The sequence below is a fragment of the Aulonocara stuartgranti genome (genome assembly GCF_965226115.1).
Source record: "Aulonocara stuartgranti genome assembly, chromosome: 7".
NCBI lineage: Eukaryota > Metazoa > Chordata > Actinopteri > Cichliformes > Cichlidae > Aulonocara > Aulonocara stuartgranti.
In genome coordinates, this window is record NC_138945.1 from 39060444 (window position 1) to 39083814 (window position 23371).

At 41.1% G+C, this 23371-nt stretch overlaps 1 protein-coding gene across 5 annotated transcripts in view; it reads left to right on the plus strand.

Moving 5' to 3' along the window:
* pip5kl1 (phosphatidylinositol-4-phosphate 5-kinase-like 1) overlaps nt 1-6267 on the plus strand; it is a 65908-nt gene extending 59641 nt beyond the window's left edge. For all 5 annotated transcript variants that reach the window (XM_082541654.1, XM_082541655.1, XM_082541653.1 and 2 more), the window contains one exon: nt 3364-6267. In XM_082541654.1, the coding sequence (XP_082397780.1) occupies nt 3364-3805 (442 nt within the window). In that variant the 3' untranslated portion in view covers nt 3806-6267. The remainder of the gene's footprint in view (nt 1-3363) is intronic.
* Nucleotides 6268-23371: the final 17104 nt, after the last annotated feature.

The following is a 23371-nucleotide window of genomic DNA, read 5'->3' on the forward strand; positions in this document are numbered from 1 at the left end:
CACTACTTCTTAGCCAACAGGCTTCAGTTTATCTCAGGATGGCTAAAACATACCTTCTTAGATGAACCTTGGCTAGATGTAGAAAAAGCACTTTACAATAATCTAGAGATTTCAGATCTACCATTTATCAGCTCAAACATCCAACGACATGAATGCTTCAAAAGCGTCAACATCGGCTCTTCTCTGACAGCATGGTGGGAGTTTCTAAAAATAACGGAGTCTTCATTAATCCCATGCAAACGTACACCTATCTGGAATAACCCTGACATATTACAAAACAATAATATGATAAACTTTTCAGATTGGAGTGGTAAAGGAATCAAATATGTAGAACATATACTAGAAGGAACAGAATTTATTTCATTTGACAGACTAGTTACACAATATGGGATCAACAAGAAAAGATTTTTAGAATATCAACAAATTAAATCCATAATAAACTACAAACACCACCAAGTGTGGTTCAGTTTCTTACTCTTAAAACCCCCAAATTACTATCCAAAATATACAGAATGCTTTCTAAAACAGATGAATCAATATCACTTCCTATGGCAAAATGGGAAGCGGATTTATCAGTTAACTTAGACCAAAACTTCTGGTCTCAGATTTGCTTAAAAACCTTTCATCTAATCAGAAATCCCAGAAATCGCTGCTGCACTGGGCCCCAGTCTGGATGGGCCTGGGCCCACTTTCCCTGGCGGGTCGCGGAGTATGGGGGTGCCTACTGGGGTCAGCGGGGGAGCTGACCCCAGCTCCACCACAACCACCGACACATGCAGGGCCTTGGAGTAGGGGTGTGTCACCAGCGTGCAGAGGAGGCATCCCCCCCCTCTGTCCCCTTCTGGCTGCCTCTGCCTCAATTTTATCCCACAACTCAGACATTCACATTACTCACACTCTCATTACACATACATATAGGATCTTGGGGGTGGACACGCTACACGGAATCCAAATTATCATCAGGGTGTACACCTCACCCCTGGCGTCGTTGCCCACCTCTCAATTTTAAATACACGTAGACATTGAGGGCTAGCAGGAGGGGCTATGCGCTTACCTGCTGCTCTCTGGCAGGTAGCTCCATGCCCACCTCTCAATTTTAAATACACGTAGACATTGAGGGCTAGCAGGAGGGGCTATGCGCTTACCTGCTGCTCTCTGGCAGGTAGCTCCATGCCCTCCTGGGTTTTAAATGCACTTTAGAACACACATACATCAACACTACAATGAGCGGGTGGAGGGAGGTTTGGAGTCTTCTCTCACCCCCGTTCTCTGCGGCCTGCTGAAGCGGGGGGGCTAGAAGGAGGACTTGGTCGTCCGACTGCGGTCTGGAGTGTGGGGCCTCCCTGCTGCTGCGGAGTCGGGGCGGTCTGCTTCTCCCCACCGCAGGGAAAAGGGTAACACTACCTGGGTCTGGGTGCAGTCCCCCCCTCCAGGGGCAAGGGTACCTAGACCCGGTTTGTAGAGTACGCTTGGGGAGTGTGATCGTGTGTACAGCGTCTCTTTATATCTGTCTCCACGTTGGTTGAGTGTGGAGTAAGTGCATATGAGAGCATGAGGGTGGGAATGGATGTTTGTATCTGTGTGTGCCTGTATGTCTGTGTCTTTATGTCAGGTTGGGTATCAGACGCCACCTCTCTGGGGACATCTCAGGCCCTCCAAGGTTTGGAGGCCTATCTCCCCCCACCACTTCCCCTGCCGGTGGCGGACTCCCTCAGACATCAGTTCGTTGTGTCTGGGGATGGGCGTCCGGGTACACACCGGCTCACTCCTTGGCGGCTGCTTATCAGGGCCTGGAGCCTGGGGCTCGCTTGGGCCACTTTGGAGGTGGGGTGCCCCCGGCCTCTCGGCCTGGGGCTCGGTCACTCAGGCACAGCTGGCTGCCGTCGGAGCTCACGGGCATGTCACTGCAACCCGCCCTGGCTTCTGCTCCGCGGCTACTGAGTGAGCCCTCATCTGGGACTCTCCTCAGCTCTTTCTGGGACAGTGGCGCGGCTGCCCCTCTGTTGGTCTTCCTTGGTCTCTTGTGTTCTGGGGGCCTCTGGATGTCTGGAGTTTTGATCTCCTCCATACCTGCTTCATGCCCTGGAGGACGGGGCTGTGGCCCCCCCACACCCTCTAGCAGATCATTACATGAAGGAACCTTTTAAAAAAACAAGCGCGTCCATGCTCACAGGTGTACACACGGGTGATCACACCCACAAACTGCACCCTTTTTGGCTCCTACCTCAAAGCCCACTGTGTTCTGTTGATCTTATGTGCTGCACAATAATGTTTAATATTTAGTATTTACTGTCATATTCCCATATATCATTGTGATGTTGTTTATTCTATTACTCTCGTTTTCTTCTGCTTGTTTTCTTTTTTCTTTCTCAACAGGTGATCCAGGTGATCGATAGATGTATTTTTTTTTCTGCCCATTCTGTTGGTTTTTGTTTTTTGCCCTTCTCCCCCGTCCCTCTTCTCAGCTGTTTCTCTTTCCCTCTTTCTTTCTCCCCTTCTTTCCCCCAGTCAAGTCTTTCCCGTATTCAGCAAGTGAAAATAAAATAAACAATAAAAGGTGAATCAAATGGACCATTACGGCAAGGCTGGGATGGTCAGTTTGGTAAAGTAAATCCGTTGGGCATCTTTCTTTGCCTTTAGACAATAATTCTGATGGCAAAAGAGCCAAACGGGACAGGCAAAAAAAAAAAAAACATGCTCAAATTTAATTCGGTTCCCTGTCTCTCTGTGCACCTTGCCATTTTGTGTGAAAATTCCATTAGATCAGGATTTCTGACTCAGACTATCCTGTCTGGCACCACCAACCACACCAAGTTCCAAGTCAATTTAATAAGCCCTTTTTTCCATTCTGATGTTCAACCAGCAGTCGTTTCAACCATGTCCACACGCCTTAGTGCATTCTTCTATAGGAGTGGTGGATGAAATATTTGCCTTTACCATCTTGACACCCATTAGGCCAGCAGTAACCAGTGTGGAATTTTAGGGTTGCTCTGGGTTGCTTTTATTTAGGCTCATTTCTCAGAAACCAAAAGATATTACCTTTCAGATTTTTGACTATATATTCTCTTAACATATTTTCTTTTTAACTGTTTCAAATTTGAATAAATATTATAAAAAATGGTAGACTGTAACCTAACCCAAGCCCCAGGCTTAACCCTAAATGAGTCATCAGTTACCTGGTGTTCAGAAATTAATGCATGAGTATAATGGCGTGGGAATTCAATGTGTATATTCAGTCTGGATTCACTTGGTGCCCTAAACTCTGTTGTAATCTGTCTAGACCGGACTGAAAGGATTACAAAAGGGTCAATTAGGGTGTCCGTTTCAGTGACTCATTCTCATCTGTATGGCTTTTCTTTTCAGGTCTGTGAATCCAGGCTCCAGTCCAATCCATATGAATGCAGCCACAGTTCCCGGAGCAGTCGTGGACGAGGACCCTGCCCTATCCTTATCTGAAACAGACAGCGGCTTAAAGACACCACACTCTCAAGCTGCATCAAGGAGCAGCTCTCCTCGAACATGTGCAAAGGATGCTGGGCCAGCAAGCGCCGAGGCTGAGCTGCAAGACTTCCAAGCCCAAAACCGACGTTTGCTGCCAAACTTAAAGAATCCTCTTCACATCATTGATGGCCCCGAGCAGCGCTACTTTGTCGGCATCATTGACATTTTCACAGTTTACAGTTTTAAGAAGAGGCTGGAGCATTTGTGGAAGAGGTTGAGGCACCCCGGTCGGTCCTTCTCAACCGTCAGTCCACAGACTTACTGCCTCAGGCTGTGTCAGTGGGTGCAAGACCACACCAAGTAGAGCCTGAACAAGAGGTGGAAACTCATTTCCACTTCTCACCTGCAAGTCCAAATAACCAAAGTTCAAACGCATGGCGTAAAGCACGTTTCCTCTCAAACCTTCTCATCATAAGAACTTCAGACATTAAATGTGGGCCTCACCTCTGAGCCTTTAGCAGATACCAAAATGATTTTTGCACACACATAAATTAGATTTTGTAGAAAATGGATGGATGGCTGATTACGAAACAATGCAATGAAACAGGCTGTAGGCAAATAGGAATTTCATTATTTATTTGAACATTTTTTTGGATTGGATTACTTCTTTATACTTCCTTAACCTGCCAAATAGTTTTAAGACAAGTATGCGTTTCAGCCCACTGTGTTCAAATTTTAGAATTATATTCTGGATTTGACGCTTCAAGCTGAATGTTTGGGGTATCTTAGCTTGCTATGACCATGAGTCTGAGCCGAAAACTCTGTACTTGGGCCCACCCTAACGCATAAGCTGCTTTATTCTACATTTTGACTCTGAGTGGGACCATAATTTACAGACTAAACACCAAGTTGTGTTCAAAATGGCTTAAATTGAGTGACTCTGACCACAAACACATCAAGAAAGTGATTAGAGAAGTCGTGAATCCAAAACAACACAGGGTTATTTTCTGATTTCTCTTCTATACATTCATACTTCTTTTTGCAACCAGAGGGTTTTAAAAGTAATGCAGGTGTAAGGCCTTTAATACACAGAGACTGTGATGTCCTCTATCCAGCTGTTATTGTTTCTATCCACTTCTTCTTCTGTTACTGCTAATGCTACCTCAGAAAGACTAATTTAAATACATGGGTGCATTAAAGGGTTAAATAAATACTTGTTTTGTGTTTTGCAAACCAGTGAGTTTGTGAAGCAAATATATTTGCAGCACAGGGAGCCTCATTCCTCAAGATCACATACATGTTCTAGCATCATGGAATAAAGCTGACTTGCAATCTTTTTTCTTTTTAATATATTTTCATTCTTATTGACTTCTGTAATGTACAGGGTGAACCTACAGCCATGGACCTTCTGTTTTTCCCCATCTACAGGGTGGGCCATTTATATTATATATAATAAAATGGGCCGCCTTCTAAATTGCCACCATGGTCACCACCCATCTTGAGGAGTTTGCCCCCTCACATATACTAATGTGCCACAAACAGGACTTTAATATCACCAACCATTCCCATTTTATTATATATAATATAAATGGTTCACCCTGTAGATGGGGGAACAACAGAAGGTCCATGGCTGTAGGTTCACCCTGTACATTACAGAAGTCAATAAGAATGAAAATATATTAAAAAGAAAAAAGACCTACAGCCATGTAGGTTCATGTCATCTTACCCTTAGATTTGAAAAAACATTTGAGAGAAACAAATTAAAAACAGGTAATTGAATTTTCTCTATAAATTATATTGTTCATGAGTGTGCTTGCATTTCTCAGCAAAACATTTTTTTTCTCCTAACTCAGCTACGCCTATGCAGGGCCAACCCAAATACGCAGGGCAAAGCTGCTCTGCAATCAAAGTCCACTCGAAAATCATTCCCCATGTGCCTTGAAAACCTCTGTACTGACGTCTTTGAGTAAACTGAATCCAAATTTCCATTTTGGAACAACGACACCCGAATAAATGAAAGCATAGGGTGATGTTAGAGAGCTAATAGCAAAAGAGCTTAGTGTAACTTCCAGAAAACCACTGCTGTTATTAACATCCATTAAATTAACTGCAGTTAATAATCTGGTGTTTCCAACCAATGCCAATGACTTGAACAAACCATTGTTTGATAAAGTGGAAGTAAAAGTGCTACAGGAATCTGATAAACTGACTGGAAGTTTCTGGCACTGAAAGCAAAGTGAAAATGCCTTAAAAATAAATAGATGGAGGAAAAAAAGGAATAAAAAGATTTTTTTTAAAAAGTTAAATAATTTAATAGATGGGTTTATTAAACCCTTGTGGGGATAGGTTAATTGGAAAATCCAAATTGCCATTCGGTGTGATTGTGCGAGTGAATGTGAGCGCGAATGGTTGTCTGTCTGTGTGTTGGCCCTGCGACAGACTGGCGACCTGTCCAGGGTGTACCCCGCCTCTCGCCCTATGACAGCTGGGATAGGCTCCAGCGCCCCCCGCGACCCTGAAAAGGAGAAGCGTAAGCGAATGGATGGATGATGGGTTTATTAAACAGCTAAATTAATTGAAAGTGCAGCAAGCAGTAAAAAAATGAGGCAAATTAATATTTTATGTAATCACCTTGTAATCACCTTGACACCTATTTAGGGCTCTGTGCTTTTAATCTTCTCTTGGCTGCACATTCTCTTTGTATGGCTCTGTTTGCATTTAGTGTTGTGATGTTGAATACATTCGTGATTCTTTCTCTGACAATACAAAGATCTCACAAATGCATGAAGGATTTAATGTGTGCAAATAAAATTAAATAAAAATGAAGACATGGGCAGCAGTAATTCACCCAATGCAAACATACAAAACAAAAAACAATAATTTCCTTTCCCACAGAAAGAAGTAAAGTGTGCCCACTGAGTAGATGGGGAAGAGCAAAAAATAAATAAATACAGGAAGAAGAAACTTGACTGGATCACAATTGCACCATAAATTAACTGTTCCGGAGTTCAACTGTAACCAGATCAAGACCACCTACTCCGAAGGCTTTCAATGTGGTTGTTTTAGTCCACACCCAAGTTTGATTAGCATGTTGGTATCTGCACAAACTAACTGCACCATGGGACAAAATGATTGAGAGTTTGAAGTAAACAGTGCAATGCCTCATTAAAGGTGGAGAAACACCACCCTTACTTCAAAATGCTTCTCACCAAAGTCACTGACAAAAAAAAAAAACCTAAACAGTTATTTTGGCTACGTTCTTTCTGTGCATCTTTGCCAAAGTAAACCAGCTTCTGTTTCTGACCATGTAGCGTTACAGAGCAGTCACAGACTCAGGGGTTTAAAATGTGGCCGTATCTATTGAGAGGTCACTTGCGAGTTTGCGAAATCCTGGGTGACACTTTATAATATGATCCGACAGTAAGGGCATTATTCCCCTATAATTAAACAGACTTTAGTTGTTTTATTTTATTTATTTATGCATTTTATTTGAGTTTCAATGTAGGTTGTGCCTAAATATTTTACAGGGAAGGAAATACAAGGTATAGCGTGAGTTATTTGAAGTACAGGGTGGGCCATTTATATGGATACACCGTAATAACATGGGAATGGTTGGTGATATTAAAGTCCTGTTTGTGGCACATTAGTATATGTGAGGGGGCAAACTCCTCAAGATGGGTGATGACCATGGTGGCCATTTAGAAGTCGGCCATCTTGGATAAAACTTTTGTTTTTTCAATAGGAAGAGGGCCATGTGACACATCAAACTTATTGGTAATGTCACAAGAAAAACAATGGTGTGCTTGGTTTCAACGAAAATGCGCCCGACGTCAGGGGTGAGCCATGGCTTCCAGCGGAGTTCCTCCTCCAGCTGGACAAAGGCTGCTCGGCGTCGCTCCTGAAGTTCGATGTCTGCTGGGTCCATAATATGGTCGCGATCTTCTGTCAAGTGAAGGCTGTGTGCAGGCAGGAAAAAGACCCAAAATGCAGACTCACGGAAACAAAAGGTGAACTTAAATAAGGCTTTAATGCTGGACGACAAAACAGAAAACTGGCTGAACAGCATACAAAATAAACTAACGCGGCAGGCTGGCAGGCTGGCAGACAGACAGACAGAACACACAGTACAATATGATGCTCCGTGTCACCCCAACAGATATTTAGCGAGGAAAATTTAAAAACAAACAGCAATTAATTAATTAAAAAAACAATTTAAGATTGGGAATGTTTTGTGTTTTATTTTGGTTTTTCTAAAAATAATTACCATGATACCAATTACACTACTTAAAATTACTTAAGCTGTACTTAAATGTAATCAAGGTTTAATTATTGCTTTGTTTCCTGTAAAATCCGGTTTAATAAATCTGGAGCTGAGGATTTCCACTATGGCTGAGCCAGGTGGTGAAGAATGAGCCAAGATCCAAGGACACTGGATCTTGGAAGGCTGGTTATTAGGACAAGACAGCCACCTTCACCACATGAGATGGATGCCACCTCCCACCTCCCTTCCCCTACCCTCCTCCCTGTGTTTCTATATCTAAGCTTCTTTAAGTCCTTAGCCGACGAGTATACCTAGAATAACTTGAATTCTGCCTGTTATTATGACCATAATTTACAAATTAACTTGATATTTCATGGGGAAATAGTAAGCTATGGGTCATGGGTGAAGGTCATGGGGAAGATTATAGATATAGATTATAGATTAATGGAGCTGAGGGCCATTTTCTCATAGACCTCTATACAGCTAGGAGTGTTTCTCTAGCTGGAGGACTCTACCAGTCTTTGCCTTCACTTACCAGACTTGGAGACTACGTCAGTTTTTTCTGCATGTGTGGAATGATACAATGGAAGTTTCTTTCTGTTTTTGAAAGGAAAAATAGAAAAATCCAGAATCAGAAGCTGTCCTTGCAAAATTCCTGTTTAGTCTATGTGATGTTGTCTGACAAACTGTTGTAACAGCAGTCTGGCGAGGAAGGAGCGGCTAGCAGGTCCAGCGGGCATGAGGTGTGGAGGTTAGCCGGATAACTCAAAGCCAGTCAGTTGAATCAAACAACAGACCTTTATTCGCTGTCAGCAAAATAAGACCACACTAGCCAGGTCTCCACGGCTCTACTCGGTCCGTACATACATGTGCAGAGATGGGTAGTCGCCGGCACCAGGCTGTTACAACGGTAAGGTTTCTCCAGAACAGACACATGAGCAGCATGTAATGGCTGCCGCTATACCGATTTTCATTGATTTAAACCTTTCTGTGTGTGATGACACAGTTTGATTGCACTCGTGTTGTGATCCATGTTAGGCTGGTTGGCTTTGTTGTCATGTCCTCTGATTTCTGTGTTCCCCTTTTATTGTTTTTATGTTCAGTATTTCAGGTTTGGATGTTGTCATGTTTTAGTATTATTTGACTTCCTGTTGTAGTTTGACCATTTGTTTTCTCATGTGTTATGTTCGCTTTTACTTCCTTTTTTCTTTCATCTCCTATGCTTACAGTTTTTGTGGTTTGTGTTTTTGCCTTTTTTTTGTTTGGCTCTGGAATTTGGCTTATCAGCATTTCAATAAACCTTTTTTTGTTTTTCTTTGTTGTTGTTGTTGTTTTTTTATTCTTATTTTGGTCTGTATGTAAGTGTAGCTCTTTATGATACCTTTACACTTGCGCTTAAAAGTCTCACTTTCTGGATTACAGAGATTGTAATTGGTTCTGTGGGGTTTTGTTTTGTTTATGTTTTTTTGTTTGTTTTTTGCCATAGTCTCTGAAACTATTTTGGGTTCAGCAGCGCAATTTTAAAATCTCATAGCTAACATTAATTCACTAACAATAATACAGTTTACATGCCTGAGCATATCAAATTAAAATGGACCTACTAATTACGTCAAGCCAACAAATGCACCATCAGCAACTTCAGGAACTCTTTTTTTTCTCACCTTTTCATACAATTTTCAAAGGTTCAAAGCGTTTATTGTCATATATACAAAGAAAAAAAGGCCCGGTTAGGTTAATGTACAATTTTGTACAACATCAGCTGATTGCACATACATTTTGAAATCAGAACATATTGCACTGATTACTGTGAAATCAGCACAATATGTGCAATATTTTGGTGATTCATTATTAATTACGTCTATGCAAACAAAAGCACCGTCAGCAGCTTCGGGAACTCATTATTTCCTCCCCTTTTTGTTCAGTATGTAGATGATTTTGTATGACATCAGCTGTTTGCACAATATGTGCAGTTAGCTGATGTCTACATATTGGGTGATTTGGACGCTGCGTCATTTTCAAAAAAGGTTCCATTGTTCTTTCCATTGTTCTTATGGGTGGCTGTAGCTCAGGTGGCAGAGCAGGTCAGTCACTAACCAGAAGGTCGGTGGTTTGATCCCAGGTTGCCTCCTGGCTGCATGCCAAATATCCTTGGGCAAGATACTAACCCCGTGTTTGCCTACTGGTGGTGGTCAGAGGGCCCGGTGGCGCCTGTGTCCGGCAGCCTCGCATCTGTCAGTGCGCCCCAGGGCAGCTGTGGCTACAATATAGCTTGCTGTCACCAGTGTGTGAATGTGGGTGTGAATGACTGAATGTAGTGTAAAGCACTTTGGGGTCCTTAGGGACTGAGTAAAGCGCTATACAAATGCAGGCCATTTACCATTTTTCACATCAGTATCGCATCCTCGAGCAGATGATTTGATGTCTCATTTAAAGGCCACTGTGCTCAGCGGACTTTAAATGAGCGACTAGTGTGCTAATCTCAACACTGACAGTGAGATTATGCAACTTGATTTATTTTTTGTTCATGACTTTAAAGGAGGCTGTGCTGTCATAGCTGTAAACTGTCAACTGCATGATGTGATGTGAATAAAACTCTTAGCAGCGGTGAGATCCCACTCCTAAATCCCCTGTGCCGTTTTGAATACATAACAGGTCTTTCTACTTTGAAAAAATAATTGCAGGCAATATCTTTATTATTGCTTTCATTTATTTACTAATTTTAGTTTTTGCAAAAACAGAGCATAATGGCAACCCAACACATGGAAATACAATAAAGAAAACGACACGATAAAACAAAGAGGACTGATGTCATTTGAGTTTCTTTGAAGAGTTGTGAGGATCATTGGTGTTTTAGTTTTGCTCCCTCGTCTGCCTTCACATACATATAAACTTTAGTGACAGCATATTCTTAATACACGGGGTTTAATAAGATGCACAAGCAACGCTATTGAGAACTATAGGCATGCTGTGTGGTTTAGTGGTCTTAGCAGAGGCGGACCCACCCACAGGTTTAAGGTGTAGCTGTAGCACAACCTCACATAAGTGAATTAGATATGAATGCAAATAATCGCGTACCTACTGCCCTGCGCATCGCTAAGAAAACGAATGAACTAGAAATCAAAAAACAGTTTGTGTATTACTCAGTATAAAAATTTTCTTCCAAAATAACATTAGTTTGGAAAAAATGTCAGCCTCTTAAAAAAAACCCTACTGGATCAATCGCAATGATTTGTATGGATATATAAGATAATATAGCATTGTTTGTATTATTTGTAGTTTTCCTGTTTATCTGTTGAGTAGTATTCAGTTTAGTAACAGTTTTGTTTTCCAGTCTGGTCTCATTTCTGTTAGCCTCTCTGCTTTCACTTGTGTTTGTCTTCCTGTTTAATATTTGCAATTACTGTTGCCTGTGTCTCACATGAAGTTTCACTTCCTTTGTTTCATTTTTGTCCTCCCACCTTTGTTGCCCGTACAACTGAGTCAGTTGTCATTCCTCTTGGTCATGTGCTCCCTTCCTTTCTCTTTTGGTTTTGAAAAGTTCATCTCTATCTCTCGCTCTCTCTCTACTGTAGCGTTCTCCTTATAAAAACATTTTTATTAAGCTTGGCATGTTTTGAGATAAAAACCCTCCTAAATTTGCATAATAAAAATTATTTCCTATCAGTTATTGATTAATTTTCTTTCATTTTATTGAAATTTAGGATTCGATCACAACACCTCTGTTCTGTAACTGAGGGTTAGTGGGGAGTGTTATGGTCTAGTTTCATGTACTTTATATACATCAGTACATAAGTTCACATGCCTGTTTAAAAACAATAAAAGTTCCTCTCAGTGACTGAGAGCTGTCTCACTGTGTTTTAATGAAGCCTTGTCTTCATTTTTGATGACCTAGGCAAGAGTAAACCAAGCTAAAAGTATTTATTAAAGTGTCTCGGATGTCATTTGTTTGTTTTTTTTTCTTTGTTTGTAAAAAAAGAGTAGGTCTCAATAAATGTTGTGATATTTTCTGTAATATTTTTAAGCCAGCAGTTTTTATTGCCTAAACTTAACTAAACAACAAGTTTTGTTATTAGCAACATATTTAAAAATAATTTAAATCATATGTAGAAAAACAGACAGGTGTGAGTCAAACTTCAAGACAAAAATACCTTTCAACCAGTGTATTTGAGAGTGGACTGGTCAGCATTCATGTTCAGAACAGAATAGCTCTTTAATGTCATTGTAAATGCACAAAGAAATTAAGGGCGCACCACACCAACTGTGCATGGAATAAAATATAAAAAGTAAGACAGCAAGAATAAATAAACAACAGGAGAAGTATACAATCAAGAGAAAGGCACACATTGAAGAGCAAAATGCTTGGAAGTGGTGCAAAAGGACTTGGTCTGAGTGCAGAGTCCGTGTATGAGTGGCCTGAGTGATGAGGGTTACTCAGACCATGGCTCAGATTGGTGAGGTGGTGGACAGGGGTGGGGTGTGGAGATATAGTGTTTGTTAACAGTCAGAATGGCCCAGGGGAAAAAGCTGTTAGTGAGTATGGAGGTGTGCGACCTGAGGCACCAACCAGAGGGCAGTGGGTGCTATGTTGGCAGTAATTTTAATAAACGAGAGTGGAATCGAGAGAAACGTGCCCTACAATGAGTTGTTTATTGAGTTATTTATTCCTTCCTTTACAATTTTTGTCACTCATGTTGTGACATTTGTCTGTCCCTCACAATTTATGAAAAAATTCTGGAGGCACCCCTGTTCTCAGTAGTTGCCCCCGTGTACCAAACACCCAGCGATGCAAAGTAATGCTCAATTCAGTATTATTTATACAGAATTACAACTGCAGTCACGTCTAGGTGCTCTGTAACCCACATAGCAAAATTGGTATGGCCCAGATCTGGCCCACACAATGTGCTTACACATGGCCCACATACCGGAAAGAATGACAGCCCTTTGGTGGCCCAGATCTGGTTTGCCAGATGTGGCCCACACATGGGCCAGCACATGTTCCAGTTGCAGACACACTGCTGGCCCTGTGCTGGCCCAGAACAGTTTCAGCTCTGGCCCCAGATGTCAGCCTAATGTGTACTTTAATCAAGCCATGTAATAACAACATGTGCTGGAACATAATAGTACAAAGTAACATGATGAAACTCTGTTCAGACAGTAAATGGACTGATTCTTATATAGCGCTTTTCTACTCTCCCGGATTACTCAGAGTTAGGGATGGGTATTGATAAGATTTTCATGATTCCGATTCCATTTTCGATTCTGTTTAACGATTCGATTTTTTATCGATTCTTCTTTTTTTTTTAAAAAAGCAGAACACTAAGGTCGATTAGCTTAGAACTTTGTTTTATATCTTCTCTTTGCACAAGATAGAAATTTAGGAGTAACATGGCCTTACAAACCCAACAGTGACATCTTAAGAGATCCAGCCTACGGCTCTTCAATGGGGTGTCACAGGGTCCCCAGGAAAAAAAATTGTAAATGTAAAATAATAAAATAAATATTCTTCTGTAGCAATAACAAAGTATAACATAAATTATTCAGTAGCAATTACATAAGAATATCCAGTAATGTCCCTGCCTACAATTAAACACATTCACTTACTGAAAATCGGGACATCTGCTGTGGCAAATGGGTGCAAACCTTTTACCACAAACTTAGTCACTGATCGGTGACATTCGTCTATCCTGGCCTGAAAGGAGACGCTACCGGTAGACCGCAGCGAAAACTGCCAGCATCTGAGCCAGACTCTGTCTGTCTCTCTCATCATGGTCACCTAAATGCACAGTAATGGCAGGTTTTGTAATAAGGCAGAACGCGCTAACATAATATGCACTGTTAGTTGGTTATTTACCTGTCGCTTTAACGGGAGAGGACGTGCAAACATTACCGCTGCTGCTGGGTTGAGATTCACGAGTCCGGAGCGGAATTAAAAACACGACATTCATTTAAGGTCATCGCGTGTTTTGTGAGCAAATGCTTTTGCATATTCGTAATGTTTCCTCCCTTAAATGAAATATCTACTTTGCAAGTTGCCCTGTTGTCATCCGTTCTCGTAAAGTAAAACCAAACTTTTGAGCGTTTGAGCCGCCATGTTTCCTGCCAGGTAAATGACGCTCCACAACGTGGTGACGTCATTCGGGGCGACTGGAATCAATAAGGGAATCGTTTGTAAAAATGGCAAACAATTCCAAGGAATTGAAACAGTGGGAACCAGTTCTCAACAAGAACCGGTTTTCGATACCCATCCCTACTCAAAGTGCTCTATACAACATGCCATATCCACCCACTTTCTTTACACTGAGTGCTTCCTAACTACATTCATACACATTCACAATCTTGACACACAGACTGGAGGAGCGAGGGATCGAGCCACTAACCGTCCAATCAGTAAGTGACCTGCTCCACCTCCTGAGCTACAGCCACCTGGTGGTAAACTTGAGTAGACTAGGTTTTGGATAAAATGTACACTCACAAACCTGTCAAACCTGCATTTGAAATGTTGGCTACTATAGCAGTATAGTATTGCAACATGGCATTTGGGTTTTCTAACTAAAATAGGAAAACAAGAACATAAATAGTGCCATTATTGCCAGACCTTGCCCACATCTGGTTGACATACACCCTGCCATGCCAGAAATCAGCCAGCAGTGTCGATTAAACATTGTGACTACATGACAATCTGATAACCAGCTTAATTTAGTTAAACTGCTTTAGTAAGCTGTATTTGAAACCATATTTTTCACTTCTCTTCAAAGCTTTTCCCGCATCTCTTCTCCTCACAGTCATTATTATTCATCACAATGTCTGAGGGATTTCCCTCTAATGTTGTCACAGTGATTCTGCTCTTTTCTTCCACAGAGGAATAGGGTGTTCATTTTGTTTCTGCCAAAGTAAGTTAAAAGCAGTAAAAGAATTTCTTATTCTTATTATGAAAAAAATTATATTTAGATCCAAGTGATAACACATGTTTAAAAAGGGACATCTAAAAAAGTCCTATAGGACAAGGCAAAGAAAAACTGAATTTCTAGCAATGCAAATCACTAAAAGCTTCTACGTCAAGAGCCTCTACAAACACATTTTTTGTTTACAATTCATGCCATAAAAAAAAGATTAATCCCACAGCATGTGTTCCCGTTGATGACGCTGTTCAGGAGACGTTAAAGATAAGAAAAGATAAAGCTTTATTAGTCCCACATGTGGAAAATTTGTTTGGTCATGGCAGAAAGTAGACAGTACAAAGTTAAGAGCAGCAAAAATTATGAAAAAAACAACAGAATAGAAGAAGTTATAACAGAATATCACGCTAAATGAGAAATTGCACTTGGTAATATTGCACATCAGGGAGATAAATATGGTCTCTCTGTAACCGTGACTTAGAAACAAGCAGGTGTGCATTTTTAAACAAAACTCACTCGTATGGAGCTGCAGGGGCTTCCTATAATTCTCTTAATATAGTGCAGGTGAATATTGGGTTATATATCTGATAAAACACTGAGGGGAGGACGTGCAAAAATTACAAGGCTTGTTTGAGGTTTCTCAGCCATAAGCAGATAGACCATTCACTGCACTGTCTGGAAAGCCTTGGGTACTGCCAGTCATGTCTGTATTACCTCATCATAATCTGAACACTAACAAACAAATCAGTATAATATACTGCAGTGTCTCTCGCCAATGGCAGCAACCTCCCTTGACAGGAATAATGCATTCTCATCACAATTCCTGATGTTGCTGCAGCTGTTCTTATTTAAAAAGACCAGAGTCTAAGTTTGGAGGGTGGAGACTTTTGTATTTCTTCCCCTCACATTCATTATTATTCATCACAGTGTCAGAGGGATTTTCCTAACTCACCAATCCTTTTCCCCCCACAGAGGATTACTGTTGTAATTTTTTAAATCAAAATGTGGAAAAAGAAATAAAAGAAGGTCCTAATTGCAGGATAAAGTATCTCTTATTATTACCATAAAATGATTAAATTATCTTTAGAGACAGTTTTGCTTCCATTCACATTTGACTTTCACTTCAGTCTGTGGTTGTTTTAAAAATACTTTTGAGTGATTAGCACACAAAAGATTGCACAGATGATTGCACAAAGGATGACTCCAGAAATTCCATCTCTATGCAAGTGTTTTTGCTGACATCAAAGTACTGAAGCTATTGTTTGCTGTCCTAGCCAAAGAGGGCTTGGCCTTACTGTGACATGACAGTTTCTAGCATAACCGTTAGGGAGTGTTAGGAATACCTTCCCTTTTCTGTTGAGTATCTGATTAAAAATAAAAAGGAAGAAAAACAAGCTCAGATAAAATCCCAATCTGCTACTCTGCCAGCAACAGACAGAGCACACAGCAGGGGATGAAGTCAGTCACCAACAGAGCCACATAAACCAGAGCTGGTGGAAAGGAAACTCATCTAGTAGCTCAGTGGTGGTGACCCCTGCTAACTTTAGACACCTTGTAAGCTTAGCAGCTAAACCCATGCAACACCACAAGAGTCTTGCAGTGCAAGGCCAAGTACGAACCCTGAGTAAATATATGCAAACACTGTATGATAGCTCAACTACAGGCCTGCACTGCCCACCAAACCGTTCTCAAAGACCTTCAAGGCACCACACTATGCAACAAGAGCTTTCGCAAAGCCAAATACTATCTGCACTACTGCAAACTGAGATACACAGCACAGGGTAAACACACACAATGCTGTGACAACATCCTACAAAACTCAGTGTCACCTGATTAGCTTACTGAGCTCTCAGTTTTCCCCATCTAGCAGAGGGGAGATGTAGCTAGAATCAGAATTAAGTTTATTCTCAGTTTATACACAAATGAGGATTCATCTTATTGGCGTGGTGCACAACGTATTTAAATATATATAATATATACATCTCTAAGTAAATATTAATATAAATGCAGTACAAGAATAATGTCTAACAACCCACAGATATTAGGATATTAGAGTTTGGTCCACTACCAGGATAACCACCAATCACAACAAGAACAAAGCTTTATGGGAAAGGCTGAGCCAGCAAAAGAAGAGAAGAAAGTACCTCTAAAACCAAAATCACAATGTTTGAGTACAACTTATTGCAAACAAAAAGCACATATGAAATGTCATTGTGATATGACAGTTTTTTAGTTGGCTGGGAGTATCTTCTCTTTTTTTCTTTTGGTTCGTGGTAGGAAGAAAAATACAAGTTCTGTTAAATCCACTGTCTGCTACTCTGCTACTTTCCCAGCAGCAAAGAGCACAGCGAGGCAGTTCAGGAATAAGAGACAGACAGAGCTGCAGAGCTGGAAGAGAGTCAATTCTGGACAAGTTGACCATGTCTTGAAAATCATCCTGCTGACTATGAACAATTAACCGTGTGGAAGAAAGACGGTTCCAAATAAGTGCTGATATTACTGCACTTTTCCAAAAGAAAACATTTAAGTTCATGAGCCACATCAACCAAGCAAACAATTATTTCTGAAACCACAAATCAAAAAATCTTCATAGCACCTTATATGAATTAATATTGCAGTTTGTGTGCACTGTGTTTGAGATTGAGTTTAAAAACACTTTAAAGACGGTCCTATTTTTCCTGTTTTTGACTGCAAAGTCAAAGGATATCATCACACAGTTTTCTTTGTTGGAATCCGGGAAGTGGACTGGGTTTCTTTTTTTATGTTCAGTTTCAAATAGAAAAAGAAATCTGTTTCCTCGCTGACAGACATAACAACACTGCTTAAACAGAGAAACATGCATAGCTGGAATTCCTCATTCTAAAATCACTGGGCCAAAGAGAAAACTCGAGAGGGAATAATCATCCAACTATGCTGTTCTCCTGTGGTTTTAACAAAGACATTCTCATAAGAAATACGCAGAATTAACAAGCAAACAATAACCACTTCAGCGCAGAAAATGGACCACCAGTGATGGTGCTGGATGAGGAACTGGTGCAATCTGGAGCAGACTGAGTAAACAAAATCCTGAAATAGGAAATGCTCTGATGAACAGTTTTACACAAAAAACCATTTGATTAAAAGCTGGCTGGCTTGATGTAGACATAGGCATCCATTCATTATTTGGACTCCTGTTACTCCAGGTCTGTGGCTGGGACTGAAAAATTTATACTATGCTAATATATACTTAGGATGGCATTTTACTTTCGTTTAATTCTATGATATCTCCCACATAGACCTGTGTTTGTGTCCATATAAAGATCTCACAGCAGAGCTGGGTGCAGAACTTGTTTTTCTTGCATTAGAATCGGTACTCAAATATGCATTAGTCTCTGTTTTCCAGACTGACCACATTCTCACTTATGTAAACTATGATGAAGTCAAGCTATGTCTGTGACGATGTTGAATTGCACATGAATGTAAGCAGGAGGATGGGTAAAGGTTTGAGACGGTGGTAATCGGTTGACAGGACTTCTCCATTAGCTATTCTATTTAAAAATTCATGAACTATCACAAACATACATCTGTACCTTTATGCTTTGAAAATACATACAGCTGATACTTCATTAGGTAACATGGTGCTGTGCTTTTGGCACAGATTCAACAACATGCTGGAAACACGCCACAGATGGTAGCATCATACAGTTGCCGCACAGCTCCCCTTCCACTGCGTTCCAGCAGTGCTTTATTGGATTAAGCTCTAGTGACATTGGAGGCCGTTTGACATAGGACTCATTGTCATATTCAAGAAATCAGCTTCAGATGGTTTCAGCTTTGTGACATGCTGCAATATCCTGGAAACAGCGATTAGAAGATGGGTAAACTGTGGTCATAAAGGGATGTATGTGGTTAGCAACAATACTCAGCTAGGCTCTGGTGTTTACATGATGCTCAACTGGTACTAAAGGGCCCAAAGTGTACCAGAAAATATCCCCCACACATTACACCTCCAGCAGCCTGAGCTGTTGATCCAAGGCAGGATGGATCTATACTTTCGTGTTGTTTACACCAAATTTTGACCTGGCAATCCAAGACTGTTGCAGCAGAAGTTGAGTCATATGAGACCAGGCCTTGTTTATTTCAGTTTTGGTGAGCTTGTGTGAACTGAATGGCACCTGCTAAGGTAGCCCATCCTCTTCAACAAATGTTGGTTATAAATAATACTCGTGTTTCTTTCTGTTTCCTTTCTATTTGCTCAAAGTAGTGTGGCAGAGAAATGCTGCTCAGTGCTCACTATTTCCCCTTTTTAATGCCATTCTCTGTAAACCCTAGAGATGGTAATATGGGAAAATCCCACCAAATCAGCAGTTTCTGTAATTGTCCCAGCCAAGTCATTTATGTCTGCATTTAATCATTAATTATTATAAATGTATTGCTGTCTTCCACAGAATGTCTTTTGTCCTGTCTTCCTCCTCTCCCACCAGCTGGTCACGTCAGATGGTTCTGAGCCTGGTTCTGCTGAAGGTTTATTCTTCCCACTGTCGCCAAAGCGCTTGCTCGTAGGGGATCATATGAATGTTGGTGTTTTCTCTGTTGTGTTCTTCTAGGGTCTAACTTACAACATAAAGCAGCTTGAGGCTGAACTTTAACTGCTAAATTAATGCCTAACTTTTCTGGGCACCTGTGTTAACAAACCAGCCACACCAGTGACATTTTATACACGGTGTCTGTTAGTTTGGAGTTTGTTAAAAATATTTAAGCTCGCAGCTACCATTAGATTGGAGTGAAAACAAAGTTGTGAAAAGTAGCAGGGTCTCATCGTAGCAGGGTGTGGCAGGTTTCACACCTGATCTGCATCTCCTCATCACCTGCTGGGGTTTAAGGACCATGACATTCCATCACTCCCTGTCAGATTTGTATGGTGCTATCCAAGCTTGTCTTCATTTTCTTCTTACCTCAAGACTAACCTCGAACTGCCGTCTTTCCTCATACTGTAGTTCCCTCCTATTGTGCCTGAACCTGGGGGAAAGCAGCAACACACTATACATAACAGTCACTAAATCAACAATAAACTTGGACTTGAATAAACTAACATAAAAAAACAAACAAACCAGAAAGTAAATAAGAATGTGTTTGCATAATAAATGCCAGTGTGCCCTGCTCGTCCTAGGAGGTTGAAATGATAGAGGGACCAGGCAGCTCTCACGTGAAAGGTAGGTTGCTCTAAAGTTTAGGAGGCACCACTGAAAAGGCTCCCCTCTGCTTTTAAGCTGGGATGTAGGAACACTCAATAGCAGTTGGTTCATACACCTCAGTGCTTTGGTAGGTGTAGGGCTTCAAAAGTAAAGTGGGGCTTTAAGCTCTTGTGTCATTGTGATGGTTTGCATGCAGCTTCTGTGATATTAAAGGTCTCATATTAGCCTTTTTTGTGACACATTAAAGCTTCAGAATTCATGAGTGGGGTCTTTTCTAATGAGTGTTATGCTAACCACAGTCCTTATTTCAGAGGAGGAGATCAACTCAAATTCAGTTTACTCAAACTGCAAAAATACAAACAAATTTCAAGGTTTTAAAACTCAGCAAGTAAAACCTGCAACTAGGGATGGGTATCGTTTAGGTTTTATCTGATACCGGTGCCAAACCGGTACTTTTGAAACGGTGCTTAAACGGTGCTCAAACCGGTGCTTAAAGAATGGAGAACACAAAATTGGTCCAAAAGCCTCTCATGTTCAGCTGTTTTTTTGTAAAAAGATAACCATGTTAGCCTTTTCTGCAGCTATGGGGCATATATGGTATCACTCTTGGCTGGAAGCAGTGCTTAAACAATGGAAAAAACACAAACTTTGTCCTAAACCTCTCATGTTTAACTGTTTTCCACTTTTTCTTTGGTCATTTTAGCCTTTTTGGCCAGGGTGAAGGGAGTATCTGCCATCAAACAAGAAGACAGCCGCATGTAGCTATGATGATGTTTGCTAGTTCACCTTACATGCATTAATTTAATAACGTGGTTAGCCTACTCAACGTAAATTACACACGAACATTAAGCTACTCACGCAGAGAAGAACGGCTGCTGCTGCTGCCATCATCATCCGTCATCATTTCTGCTACACTGGCAGGGCTAGGGGCCAGGACTCTCCTCTTCGGGTTTTTGGGGGATGTTGCTAACTCCGGGTCCGATAACAGGCAACCCACCCGCAGTAGATGTGCTCGGTGTGAGGTCTCGCAGCAAGCTATCAAATACGGTGCATTTCTCGGCTTTTAAAAAAAACGCTATGCGTCGCCAGGTGTTTCATCAGATTTGAGGTGTTACCTCCTTTGACAGTATCACAGTATCACCTTAAAGCACTTATTGCAGGCTGCTGAGTTTGCATATTTTGCTGTGAAGTATAGCCAGACTTTTGACCACTTCGCCTTGGTCATTTTTAATCTGTAGCTCTGCTCTAAAAGAACGTACGTATCTGGCCCCGCCTACTATCCTCGGAAACGTAAAATGATTGGCTAGAATCTAAAGTGTATCACAGCTCAGGAAAAAAAAGCACAGAAATAAAGCACCGAAATGTGTGCTGCTTTTCGGTCTGGTTACTACCGTTTATGTCAGAACCCCGGTACCCATCCCTACCTGCAACTTTCCAAGTGATAAAGATTTAGTCTTGTGTGGGCCAAACAACCATTCATTGTACTGTGAAACTACAGTCTGTGTAGTAATGAGTCATAACCTCTGTAAATAAAGTAATAAAGTGATAAGGTGATAGTGATAAAGTAATGATAAATGGGGGCAGAACCAAAGGAATTACCCTGCATTCTGAAGCTGCAGAACATCACGCTTTGTAAAAAAAGAGAAATAGCTTTGAAGGAGAAACAGATTAGTTCATTCAAATGAATGTAATACTTTATGTGACAGGCCATAAACATGTTTACGTGTATTTGATGATGATGACTTTTAAATGCAGACCTGACAATCAGGACATGATTATTAACTCCTATTGTTCCATGTTTTCATCAAGTGTTCTCATCCTAAGGATCTGTGAAATACTGGGGCCTGTTCTTCGTACCGCGCTAAGTGAGTTAGCTGGATGAGCAGGTTTACTTTATGTAAACAGGATTAGATCGCGGCCACGCAGGTATGTCCGCGTCATTCATACGAAAGCAACAGCGATATTCCACCACTGTTTCACCATAAATAAATAACATCAATGTAACTAAAGATAATGCAGCACTTGATCCTTTTATTGATGTCACACAGATACATACAGGTCATTTCCTAAAAAAGGGAAATGTACTATTAACATTCTATTACATGTATGTGATTATTACAGATGTAATTCATATTTCAGAGTAGTAATTGTAAATTACTTCGTGTAATCAAGATGAGAGACCACGGCTATAAAAGCGAAGGTGGATTTGGGAAGTCTGTCGCAGTCATATCCTGTCCGTTTACGCGAGCAACCCATTGCGGAAGGTGCAAGATTGATAAGGAGAGTCCTCAGAATTCAGCGTATATTGCGGGACAGACAGGATCCTTTAGCTCAGCGCGACAGTGTGCTCATAGAGAGATATCGATTTTCCCGTGAGGGTATTATTCACTTAACCAACTTGTTGACGAGGGGGTGCAGGACCACCACCTGTGTTTTTTTTGCTCTGCCCTTTTCTTGGTTGCTGTTATAAACAAACAAACAGAGTATTCCAGGGTCTCTTTCCAAGAGACGACAAGCAATATAAGTGATAAATATTACCATTCTGTAGAATATTCTTATATTTCACTTTTACTTGTTCCCATGTTCTAGTGGGTCCTGTTGTGGCTCTAATGTGAAAGGGGATATAATATAACATATTATAATATAATATAATGTAATATAATATTGGATAATATGGTGTGATATGATAAATCTACCCTACCGCCTACTGGTGTTGGCCAGAGGGGCCGATGGCGCAATATGGCAGCCTGGCTTCTGTCAGTCTGCCCCAGGGCAGCTGTGGCTACAACCGTAGCTGCCTCCACCAGTGTGTGAATGTGAGAGTGAATGAATAGTGGCATTGTAAAGCGCTTTGGGTGCCTTGAAAAGCGCTATATAAATCCACTCCATTATTATTGTTATTATTGAATTACTTACGAGTTTGATTTGTCAGCAACTTTCTGCCAGCCCTCTCTCCTTGCTTTTGCAGCCTTTGCAGTGTTCCCTTGCGTTTTAATTAAACTCTGAAACTCCTGAAATCCCTCACTCAAGAGTTCTTGCTCTGCTGCCGAAAAATACCGAGCGCGCTCCTTCGACATTTTCGCCGACCAATCAGAGGGTTGCCGATCAATGTTTCTACTATCGATGCGTAGCCCCTGTTGGGCCACCCAGTGATCTCACATTACTTCATCCAGCTATACTAATCGTCAACAACAGGTGTGTTCGGGGAACCGGAATAGCGAGCTCAGAGTTAGCGCGATGATTTGGTCTTGGATGTTTCATTTGATCTTGGATGTAGTAAGCGACGTACGAAGCACAGGGCCCTGGTGAGTCATTAATTCCAAGTAATGTTTTCTTTTTAGGTTTTCAGTGACATAAGATCAGGTAGAGCTGGTTGCCTGCTTATCGGAAGGCTGGTGGTTCAAACCCCGCCTTTTTCAGTTTGCATGCATAAGTGTCTTGGGGCACTAAACTTTTTCAAAATAGACTAGAAAGGGGGAGACTAAAAAGAAGTGTGTCTTAATTAGAAATATAAATTGGTGCAGAAAATTGGCACCAAAGCACTGGAACTGTGGCGCTACACATGGCTGCACGTGACTTTAAGCAGATTTGTAAATTAA